General features: G+C 34.5%; 1 protein-coding gene across 7 annotated transcripts in view; it reads left to right on the top strand.

The window, feature by feature from the left end:
• Positions 1–12,621, top strand: part of NBEA (neurobeachin) — a 666,092-nt gene that overhangs the window by 103,820 nt on the left and 549,651 nt on the right. For all 7 annotated transcript variants that reach the window (XM_060394443.1, XM_060394442.1, XM_060394441.1 and 4 more), the window contains exons 6-8: positions 151–277; positions 5,323–5,442; positions 7,294–7,440. In XM_060394443.1, the coding sequence (XP_060250426.1) occupies positions 151–277; positions 5,323–5,442; positions 7,294–7,440 (394 nt within the window). The remainder of the gene's footprint in view (positions 1–150; positions 278–5,322; positions 5,443–7,293; positions 7,441–12,621) is intronic.

The raw sequence follows: 12,621 nt of genomic DNA, 5'->3' as shown, positions 1-12,621 counted from the left end.
TCTTTATTGGTACCTCTACTACACTTTCTACTCTGTAGGTATACAAGTTCTATTTTTATAATTGTGTTTTTTATTGTTTATATAATAGTAATCTTCAGGTATATTGTTCTTTGTAGCAGAGGATATTATACTACTTTGTTTTCTTTGCAGTTTTCGTACTAGCAAAGGAGTTGGTTACTCTGCTCATTTTGTTGGCAATTGTTTGATCGTTACATCACTGAAGTCCAAAGGAAAAGGTTTTCAGCACTGTGTGAAATATGATTTTCAACCACGCAAGGTATGTATAAGTAAATCATCTATTGAAAGTAATGCAATTCACCATTCCTACTGTCTTAAAACTTACCTATTTTGACTTCCATAATATTCTCTTTTATTGGTTTTCTCATGACTCCTATCTCTTATCTCTGCCTCCATTTTCTTTCTACTTTTATGTCTGACTTTTGACATAAAACAGTTTCCTGACCTCTTGCAGTGTCTGTTTCTCTCATTCACTCTCTCATTCTCTCTCTTGCTGTGATATATTCTATGACATTCTTTCAGTGAACACTCAGTGCATATTTACTGAGTGCCAGACACTGTTGTAGGCACAGGAGAGATGACAGTGAACAAAACAAACAACATCTTTGCTTTTGTGGAGCTTCTTCTTCCTTTTTTTTTTTTTCAGGGATTTTTATTCAGTTTCAGGACATATTCTACCCCATATCCACAGGAACCCATCCTAACAGATTTGGAACTCATGTAAGGTGGAGGAACTGCTTCATTTCTTTTCCTTTTTTGTTATCCCATGTGTATTGTGCCACATACTGAAGAAAATACTATTTTGAATGGGGTTCTCAAATATATACCTTTATTTTTTACATGAGTCTAATAAAAAGTTTTCCCTTATGTGAGGGATAATTTAATTGTTATTTCTATTAAACAATGGCAATTTAGCAATAATTCATTAATATATTAGGAAATAGCTTAAAAGCAATGATTTTAAATAAATTTATACATTAGAAGGAGATTTCTTTTTTTCTTGATATAAATCCCACTTATTTTCATATAATTCTCATTGCCTCTCCTCTAAAAATTCTGAGAAATTCTGATTTATTAGATTTGGGATGAGACCTAGGCAGTATCTGTCAAATGTGCCAAATTGTTTTGAATTTTAATGGGAATTTGTTAGAAATACTGATCCTCGGACTTATTTTCATGGCAGGAATATGAGTTTTTAACAAATGCTCTATATGATTTTTCTCATCAGACAGGTTTGAGAAACAGTGCTTCAAATAGTAGAAATAAGAAAACTTAAGAATCAAATAAAATTACCATTAATTAATAAAAAGCAGTTTAACCTGATTGTTCTCTCTCTCTGTCTTTTCTCTCTTTCTTTGTCTTTACATTGTGACCTTTTGAGAAATACATTCCCATTTGTAACAAGTCTGTCTCTCTCTCTCTCTCTAAATATATATGTATATATATGTGTGTGTGGGTATGTTTGTGTACATATATCTTGGTAGGATCAGGGAGTGAAGTGGGTCTTGAAAGGCCTTCTCTAAAGATTTTTATAAAATCTTGAAAATCATAAGTATTTGATTTTCTGTTAAGTTGCTTCAGTCGTGTACAACTATTTGCAGCCCTATGAAGTGTAGCCTACCAGGCTCCTCCATCCATGTGATTCTCCAGGCAAGAATACTGGAGTGGGTTGCCATGACCTTCTCCAGGGGATCTTCCTGACTTAGGTATCAAACCCATTGTTCTTACATTTCCAGCTTTGGCAGGCTGGTTCTTATTGTTACATCAGTCAAGATAACTCTACTCTTATTTTTTCCCTTTGTTTAGTTTTCTTCAGGTGATACCCTAGCTAAGTTGTTATCCTTCCTCCTAAGAAGTTTAATTAGACTATCAAGATGTGTTTTCCTAGTGCTATCACTTAACCAGATGTTTGACTTTGTGGAAATGAATGTAAATGATTAGTATATTACCTCATATGTAGTAAGTGCTCAATGCATATTAACTACTATTGATATTTGTATAAATATCATGTTATATTTTTCTACTGAATTCTTAATATATGCCTTTTTATTATTCCTGTTAGTATCTTTCTTCTATACTGCTATTTTTGAGTTTCAAACTAAATGCAGACCTCAATGTACATTTATAGTATCAATATACATACACAACTCTCAAGTCAAAACTTGGGCTTTTTTGGTTCAAAAAGTCACTTGTCTGTCATCTGTAGAGTACATCTTGATTTTCCTAAGGAAAGAAGATAGAAAAATTTATTTCTAAATAAATATTATTCATTTTGAGATCATTCATTAAACTGTATATTCATTTATTCACCCATTTAATCTTATATGCTGATGTTATGACCAAAGGCAAATTCCAAACTTCATTATCTGGCTAATAATTGGCTAACTTAATTAATTAATTAAGTTGGTTACCACTGTCCATTTAAGTGAAAAATTGGAAACCTTTTTAGATTCCCTTTTTAAAATTAGTACCTCCAGTCAGTTTTGTTAGCTAGTTCCTGTCCCCCACTTTTAGAATTACCGATGTCTTTATCTTAATGGCATCACTCACTCGATGGACATGAGTTTGAGCACACTCAGGGAGATAATAATAGACAGGGGAGCCTGGCGTGCTGCAGTCTGTGGGGTAGCAAAGAGCTGGACACAACTGAGCATCTGAACAGCAACAGCTCTTAGTCCTAACAGTCTCACTTCCTCACTGCTGTATGTTCCTAAGCTATGGAGATTATCATTTCACTTTCCTGCTTAAAATTCTTTAGTGATACTGCACTTCAGTTCAGTCGCTCAGTTGTGTCCGAGTCTGCGATCGCATGGACTGCAGCACGCCAGGCTTCTCTGTCCATCACCGACTCCCAGAGCCTGCTCAAACTGCTGTCCATTGAGTTAGTGATGCCAACCAAACATCTCATCCTCTGTCGTCCCCTAATCTTCCTGCCTTCAATCTTTCCTAGCATCAGGATCTTTTCCAGTGAGTTCACATCAGGTGGCCAGTGTATTGGAGCCTGAGCTTCATCATCAGTCCTTCCAGTGAATATTCAGGACTGATTTCCTTTAGGATAGACTGGTTGGAGTCTCCTTGCAGTCCAAGTGACACTCAAGAGTCTTCTCTAACACCATAGTTCAAAAGCATCAATTCTTGGACTCTCAGCTTTCTTTATAGTCCAATTCTCAATCCATACATAACTACTGGAAAAACAATAGCTTTGACTAGACAGACCTTTGTTGGCAAAGTAATGTCTCTGCTTTGTAATATGCTGTCTAGTTTGGTCATAACTTTTCTTCCAAGGAGCAAGTATCTTTTAATTTCATGGCTGCAATCACCATCTACAGTAATTTTGGAGCCCCCCAAAATAAAGCACTGTTTCCATTCTTTCCCCATCTATTTGCCATGAAGGATGGGACCAGATGCCATGATGTTAGTTTCCTGAATGTTGAGTTTTAAGCTAATTTTTTCACTCTCCTCTTTCACTAAAGAGCAATAGGCTCTTTAGTTCTTCTCTTTCTGCCATAAGTGTGGTATCATCTGCATATCTGAGGTGATTGATCTTTCTCCTGGCAATCTTGATTCCAACTTGTGCTTCATCCAGTCCAGCATTTCTCATGATGTACTTTGCATACAAGTTAAATAAGCAGGGTGACGATATACAGCCTTGACATACTCCTTTCCTGATTTGGAACCAGTCGGTTGTTCCATGTCTAGTTCTTAATGTTGCTTCTTCACCTGCATACAGATTTCTCAGGAGGCAAGTCAGGTGGTCTGGTAGTCCCATCTCTCTAAGAATTATCCACAATTTTTTTGTGATCCGCATAGTCAGAGGCTTTGGCATAGTCAATAAAGCAGAAGTAGATGTTTTTCTGGAACTCTCTTGCTTTTTCAATGAGCCAACAGATGTTGGCAATTTGATCTCTGGTTCCTCTGCCTTTTCTAAAACCAGCTTGAACATCTGGAAGTTCACGGTTCATGTACCGTTGAAGCCTGGTTGGAGGATTTTGAGCATCACTTTGCTAGCCTGTGAGATGAGTGCAATTGTGTGGTAGTTTGAGCATTCTTTGGTATTGGCTTTCTTTGGGATTGGAATGAAAACGGACCTTTTCCAAGTTGACCTGACATTTTTTTGTAACTGAGGAAGAATGTCATTTTGTGTTACTTTACTTTGTGAATTTTTTAGTGCACTATTTTATTTTGTAAATCAAAAGGAGGAAAATTAATTTTTGTTCAAAGTATTTCAGGTACCTTGAAATAAATAATATTTTAGTGGTTGAGAATTATTATTATGGCTTTATAAATATCATGCAAAATAATAAATAATTTTGTATCAAATAATTGAATAATGTTTTTAAGTAATCTGCAGAACGAAGTTTGTGTTTTATATTTTTATGTTTGGAGGGGAAATGAGTCTAAATCCCTCCTTACTGGTGAAAGCATAATTGTTCAAATATCTGTAAATCATGTATTTTTCTGTTGTTTAGAAATAATGTTTACATATTATCTGTAATACACTATTATCTGAAGCAGACTTTTATCTGAATTAGACTAAGGATTAGATTCACAAATTGTTAGAGAACTTAAACCATCTCATGTCAGAATGCTTTTTGTTGACATTAGTAACTATAAAATTAGAGCTCAGTATAAACTTATTCCTTGATTCTTAATTTATAGTCATATGCTCTTAAGTTAGAAAATATAATTACTCCTAGATTTAATAATTCTACATTGTGAAATTGAAATTATCTCAATCTTATTATAGCTATTAAAATGGTATTCCTTTGACAGATTTTGCCTGACTATGCAATCCAAAGTAGAATCCTACTTTATTCTTTCTCAGTTTACAATGTCCTTTTCCACACACAATCATCATCGTGGTTTTATAACTCTGTATTTGTTTACTTGTCTAATGTATGGGTCCTTCCACTGCTCCCTAAATTCCAGGGAATCTTGAATAAATAAATCTTGATCTATGATCTGAAACTGTCAGTGTGCCTGACACACTGCAAATATTATTAAATGAATGACAACAAATATAATTGTGTTTCCACAATTTTTGGATCTTGGTATAGTGAAAGGAATATCAGTCTAGGGCTCCAAAGGTTCTCACTCTATTTCCATCACACATTTATTCTCTATAAATCATTTCTTTCATCTGTAAAATGAGAAATGGGAGAGGGAATTTGAAGTATTCATAGTGGATTATCATTAATATTCCTTCAAGTAATTTTTTGTAGTGTGAGATAAATGTTATGATTGCCTTTAATCAGTAATAACCAAACATTACATATTGATTTCCTAATTTTTTTTTCATTTAAGTGGTACATGATCAGCATTGTCCACATTTACAATCGTTGGAGAAACAGTGAAATTCGGTGTTATGTTAATGGACAGCTGGTATCCTATGGTGATATGGCTTGGCATGTTAACACAAATGATGTAAGTTTTTATTTATCTGTACTTTAATGTATTTGAGTGTTTGATATATCACTGCTTATAACATGAATTGAATAATATAACTGTTTGGTAGAAACTAGCTTTATTTTGAAGTTTTCTTCTATTAAGTGAATTTTGCCTTAATTTAGAATAATTATATTGCTAAAAGACACAACTAGTGATACAAAGAAAGAAAATTGGTTGGGCAGATTATTAAGTTTTAGGTCGAAATTTAAATGCAATATTCTGTTCTTTTCAGGATCTTAAGCATTAAAAGATGTGTCTTATACTTTATTTTGATGTGAAAGGAGTACCTTAAATAGAATAAATATGTATAGTATGTTAATATTGTTTATTAGATAAATGATGGTAAATACTGTGGAGAAAGGTTAAGTGGGAACAAATGTGGAAAGTGTAGGTGTAGGTGTATGGAAGGGAGAAGCCAGATCATCCAGAGATGGCCTCAGTGATGAGACTAGAGAAAGCCATGTGGATATTTGCAAGAAATATCCCATTCAGTGGAATCATGAATGCAAAGGCTTTGGGGCAGAAGTAAAAAGTTCATCTTGGTTTTTATATTTCTTAAAAAAAAATTTTTTTCTTTAAAGACTCAACAAAACAAAAAATCAAAGAAGAATCCGTGACCGAAGCAAGTTGTAGATTGCAAAGTTTGAAAATATTTACTATCTGTTCCTTTATAGGAATAGTGCTTGTTCTGTCCTAGAAACTTATAGTTGGGTCATAGTCAATACATATTTATGAGAATAGTTTTTTCTAGAATTAGAATATTCAGTGAAATTCTGCTTCATATTTGCCTTCCAGAGGGGACTGTCTTTTTATTATAGAGTGATCTTGTTGACTGCCATTGACTCTATAGTCATATTTTAAAAAAGAAAGGAAACAAAGACTGACTTTTTAATTATTTGCAATAATATTCCAAGAAATGGAGAGGCCTGGAGAATAACACACACACCCATACACACATACATTATGTAGTCAGGTCTTTTAATTAACGATTAAGTATTCTATGAGGAGTTTCTTCTTTGGATCTCATTCACAATTTTTTAGTTATTTTATTGAGGCATCAAAGGGATGCCATATATATAATGTCTTGCTCGTAGAATAACCTGTGAGGCTGGGTAGTGAATAGTGACTACTTTCGCTGGTCTGGATAGATGGGGCCACGTGTTAGGTGAGATGTAAGAATTAGAGGTCAGAAGGATCTTGTTAAATGTGGTTTTTTAGGTGCTAAACTCCCTAGATGGAGAGCATTGTATAATACCATCTGATTTTGTCAGTAGATTTTAGTAATTATTGTTTATTTGATTCTGCATTATACCAATTCATCTAAGAGAGGAAGTGATTTTTCTTTGTGTCTTTAACCTAGGGTAGAGAAATAGAGAAATATATCCATAATGGAGAAATTAAGTAGAATTAAAAAATTTTGGTTCAGTGTGTTTATGGTTAAATTTGAGAGTCATTCTTTTGATTCAAGTAACTATCTATGGACAATTACAAATCAGTATAGTTTAAAAAGTAAGTTATACTTTGGTAAATAAATAGTTTTTAGCTCTTTTGCTTTTAACTGTAGAATTTGGAAAGTTGGTCAAGTGATTATAGAATAATCATTGTTTGTTTGCTTGCCCATAAGTATGAAACATTTGACTGATGAACTTTCCCCAAAAAATTTTTAGTTTTTTTTTATTATTTAAATAATCCAGAGTCTTAATTGTTGGTTTCTCCTGTTATTATTATTATGCTTTATGGTATTACTGACAATGAAGGCAGATATCCTTAAATATTTTGTCATTGCAAAATAAAACATTGGGTTTTTTTATGACTTTTTAAAAATAGAGCTATGACAAGTGCTTTCTCGGATCTTCAGAAACTGCTGATGCAAACAGGGTATTCTGTGGTCAGCTTGGTGCCGTGTATGTGTTCAGTGAAGCCCTCAACCCTGCACAGATATTTGCAATTCATCAGTTAGGACCTGGATATAAGGTAGGAAGATCATCTTATTATAAATTCTGTGGAAAGTTATAGGTGTGAAATGTGAAATACTATACACAATATATAATGATAGGTTTTCTTAAATGCGGTTTAAGTCATCTCAGTATTTTGGAACTGAGTCATTATTTTGTTTCATTTTGTTTCAAAGGTGTTGTTTTCTCTTTTTAACTATTTCCCCTTTCCCTTCCTGAACATTTTTTTATTCTTTAGAATGTTTTCTAATGATGAAGCCATAGCTTTTGTTGACGTAATTCTTAAATAACGTTTGTAAAACCATATTGCTTAACATGATATTTGAAATCTCAAATTATAAAATATATGAATTATGTTATGAACAAATGAAGTGTTAGAGATAACCCGAATAGTTAATGATTTTGGAGGAAAACGATGTAAAATATTACATGTAGCTGAAACTATTGAGTGTTAGCTTCTGTTTTTTTGTTTGTTGTTTGCTGTTGCAGGAAAGTGGGCAGAGTAGTGCATATTGTAATTTTGCAACACTAATTATTTAGTGTGATTTACCATATTTTCTTTTTTTTGAGTTTAAAAACAGAGATTTATTTAAGCAAGATATTGCATTCACATATATGAATTCATTGTTAATGGGCAGTACACCTGGCTGGGGAAATATATCAGTTTTGTGTAAGTCACATTTGGAATTGTGATATCCCAAACTATGGAGTTGAGAGAGAATACTACAGTGTAATTCAAAGCGTTTATAATTCTGGTGATCTTTCATGGAAGAATTATTTTTCCTTTTAAAAATTAGTGTTTAAATAATCATTGTGAAGATTGTGCTATGGGAAAGGGAGTACTAAACATTAAAAATATTTTTCCTTTTGCCTTTGCATTTTTGCATTAATATTTCTGTTTAAAACTTTATGTTCTATATTGAACATGTAAGTGACAGTTTGAATTTACCCTTATGAAAAGATATTTCTGTTCCCAGTGATTTTAATAACCATAATAATATTGAATGACGATAGTGCTGTCTTTTCTATGTCAAGGTGACAGTACTTGCTGCCATCTTTTGTCCATTTTATTTGTTTTGCTATCCATAGAAATGAATTTTCTTGTTACAGCCACTTTTTCTTTCATGAGTACTCTTGTTGGATTTGAGCCCTAGTTATGCCGTGTGTTGAGTTTGCATGGAAATGTTTCTATAATTCAAATTTTTGAGTTAATATGCAACTTGCCTTCCTTTCATACTTCGTTTCCTTATTCCATATAAATATTTGAAGTTGGTTTCTTCAGGCACTAACAGAATGATATTAAGTCAGGTGACAAACCAGTGAAATACAAATAAAGTAGAAAATAAAATACAGCTATGAAAGCCATAAATCCAGTGTGATTGCTACAGTGAAACTTCAGAATTAGTGGGAGCTTATTAGCAGCAAAGGAAAAAAAAAGATTAAACATCAGCAGGTGTTAATTCTCTCTTTCAGCAAGGAGCAAATATTGTTCTGAACTACTTTACAAACTTAGCAGTTTGTCATATGGCTCTTTCTTATCACATTATTTTATACCAATGGTGAAAATAAATAGTAACTCTTTGTCACTTTGTTCTATATGCAAGTACTCATGTGATAAAGAATATATTCCTTGAACCTTAACATAACAATAGAGTATATGTCATCATCTGTGTCAGAGTCAGAACCTTTTAAAGAGAATGCTTCTCAGGATATCCCTGGTGGTCCAATGGTTAAGACCTAATGCTTCCACTTCCAGGTAGCACAGGTTCAATCCCTGGTCGGGGAATTAAGATCCCACGTGCTGTGCGGCATGCCCCCCCCCAAAAAAAAAAATTCCCAGAATTAAAGTAATACATTAAGAAAAAGAGAGAGAAAATGCCTTTTGGGCATTTCATGAAAAAAAAATTTAAGGTTTGAAAGTTCCCAGTCTCTAGGCTTAGTCTGTGTGTTTCCTTATTGTTAATGGAGGTTGACTCTTAAGTTCATGGGTGTGTGTACTTCCTCAACTTGTGAATTTTAAAAGTACAGTACCATCAGGGCAGGCACCTGCAAAAATTTTGACATTGAAACTTTATTTTTGGAAATTTAGAAAATTAAGAAAGGGTACAGAGGATGCAAATGAAGATCAGATTGTGTTATGACAGGGGACAAAGCTGAGGTGGCTCATACATTATAGTCTCAGTTTCCTTGGTAAGTAGGAGGCAAAGTCACTTCCTGTGAGAGAAGGGGTAATGTGTTGCAGTGGAAATTTTAAGATATGTCAGTCAGTCAGTTCAGTCACTCAATTGTGTCCGACTCTTTGTGACCACATGGACTGCAGCATGCCAGGGCTTCCCTGTCCATCACCAACTGCCGGAGCTTGCTCAAACTTAATGTCCATTGAGTCAGTAATGACATCTAACCATCTCATCCTCTGTTATCCCCTTCTCCTCCTGCCTTCGGTCTTTCCCAGCATCAGTCTCTTCTAAGGAGTCAGTTCTTCACATCAGGTGGCCAGAGTATTAGAGTTTTCATCTTCAGCTTCAGGATATTCAGGACTGATTTCCTTTAGGACTGACTGATTTGATCTCCTGGCCGACCAAGGGACTCTCAAGAGTCTTCTCTAGCACCACAGTTCAAAAGCATCAATTCTTTGGTGCTCAGCCTTCTTTATGGTCCAATTCTCACATCCATACGTGATGACTGGAAAAACCATAGCTTTGTCTGGACCGATCTTTGTCGGCAAAGTAATGTCTCTGCTTTCTAATATGCTGTCTAGGTTGGTCATAGCTTTTCTTTCAAGGAGCAAGCATCTTTTAATTTCATAGCTGCAGTCACCATCTGCTGTGATTTTGGAGCCCAAGAATATAAAGCCAGTCGTTGTTTCCCCATCTATTTGCCATCAAGTGATGGGACCAGATGCCATGGTCTTAATTTTCTAAATGTTGAGTTTTAAGCCAGCTTTTTCACCGTTTTACTTTCCTTTTTTCCTTTTCCTTTTGCTCTCTTCTTTGCTCAGCTATTTGTAAGGCTTCCTCAGACAAAAATTTTTCCTTTCTTTTTCTTGCAGATGATTTTGATCACTGCCTCCTGTACAATGGCACGAATCTCTGTCCATAGTTCTTCAGGCACTCTTTCAGATCAAATCCCTTGAATCTTTTTGTCACTTCCACTATATAACCGTAAGGGATTTGATTTACGTCATAACTTGTATGGTCTAGTGGTTTTCTCTACTTTCTTCAATTTAAGTCTGCAGTGTACAGTAAGGAGTTCATGATCTGAGCCACAGTCAGCTCCCAGTCTTGTTTTTGCTGACTGTATAGAGCTTCTCCACCTTTGGCTGCAAAGAGTATAATCAATCAGATTTTGGTAGGGTATATTAATTAGTTGGCATTTGGTTTAAATTAAAAATGAAGTTTATATCATTAGTTGTTACATAATAACAAAATTTGTATTTTTTGCCTCAAAATGTCTTCAGAAAAGAGACACCACAGAAAGCATTATAATGGTCAAACCATATTGTCTGTGATTTGGAGCTTAATGTAGATAGCATGTCAACATCTGGGCTTTGAAATAAATAAGTTAATTGTCTCCACAAATAATGTCTTCACACCATCTATACCATGAAACTTGTCTCAAGTGATTTTCATCTGTAGATCAGAAGCATGCTAGGTAATTTTCTTTATCTGAAATGCCTGATTTTAAGCACTTGTCAGTGAATATTTTGTACCTGGTTATCTTTGGTAAACAGTAAATGAGGTAGGATATCACTGACTAATTAAATAAATCATTGTTTGTGAGTAATTCATGGAATACAGAATTTCTCACTGTAACTTTCTCAAGTTTAGTAAAGTTGTAGCTCATCTGGCAAAGAATCTGCCTGCAGTGCAGGAGACCCCAGTTCAGTTCTTGGGTTTGGGAAGATCCTCTGGAGAAGGGATAGGCTACAGACTCTAGTATACATGTGCTTCCCTGGTAAAGAATCTGCCTGCAATTTGGGAGACCTGTGTTCAATCCCTGGGTTGGGAAGATACCCTAGAAAAGGGAAAGGCTACCCACTCCAGGATTTTGGCCTGGAGAATTCTAAGAGTCAGACACGACTAAGCAACTTTCAGTTTTCACTCTGAGTTAGATTGATTTTGGAGCTCCATTTGATTGTGGTTATTGAATTGTTTGCAAGGTTATGGAGTCATCTATAATATAAGATGGTATTTTGACATAAACTTGCAAAACAGATGTTTACAAAGTTTAGATATTTTAAAATCATTACTGGAGATTTCCTAATTGTGAAATAAACATGTGGCAAACAATCTTTATTTGCTGTATATTTCAGTATTTAGTTTTGTGTTCTGTCTTTCATTCAAGAAAATGGTAGCATCATGATTTTTAACAGTTTATTATATTAAGATGAAGATCTAACTAATAGGGGAAAATGTATAAGACAACCATCAGAATTAAAAGTCACTTTGGAGATTTTTCAGTACTTGTATGGAAGAGAAAGTTCCTAAGAAACTGATGTTCACACAGATAGCCATATGAAAAGTCTGGACATAATGCAGAAGACATCAGAGCCTTGGAGACTGAATATAAAGCAGGCAAGTTTTAGAGGAGAGTCAAAACATGGAACCAGGTAGTCAGCATGGGCTGAGTGCCTCATTTTTTATCTTGATAGACAAACTTCCTGGCCAGAAAAAATAAGGTAATAAGCATTGGGGTAACCAGGAATACAGAATGAATAATGGGCCCCTAGAAAAGAGGCAGTCATAAAAGGGTATGAATTCTGTGTTAACAACAACTAAAAGAAAACAGTTGGAAGTGTGTGGCTTACCCATGAAACCGTGTATGATCATGATAAATGGATACTAGATTGTAAATAACAGTTCAAGAAATGAACTGACATCTTAGATGCCACACAGAGAAGAAATGACAGGCTGTAATCATATCTAAAAGAGGAAATGATCCCCTGAAACAAAAGCATCAGGATATTTCAGAATATAGTCTCCACAGGATAATATCCAAAATGTCCAGCATATCATCACAAATTATTCATCCTATGAAAAGTCAGGAAAGTGTGACTTATTTTCAAGGGAAGCGAAAATTAGCCCATACCAACTGCAGGATAACCTAGAATTGTTTAATTATCACATGAGGATTTTGGGGGACTTTTTGTAACTAATAGGGTAAAAAAAATGCTTATAATGAATTAATAGGTGGAAATTAT

Source organism: Ovis aries, chromosome 10, assembly GCF_016772045.2.
Source record: "Ovis aries strain OAR_USU_Benz2616 breed Rambouillet chromosome 10, ARS-UI_Ramb_v3.0, whole genome shotgun sequence".
NCBI classification, from domain to species: domain Eukaryota; kingdom Metazoa; phylum Chordata; class Mammalia; order Artiodactyla; family Bovidae; genus Ovis; species Ovis aries.
Note: the sequence above shows the minus strand (reverse complement) of the source record. Positions and strands in the feature narration are given on the sequence as shown.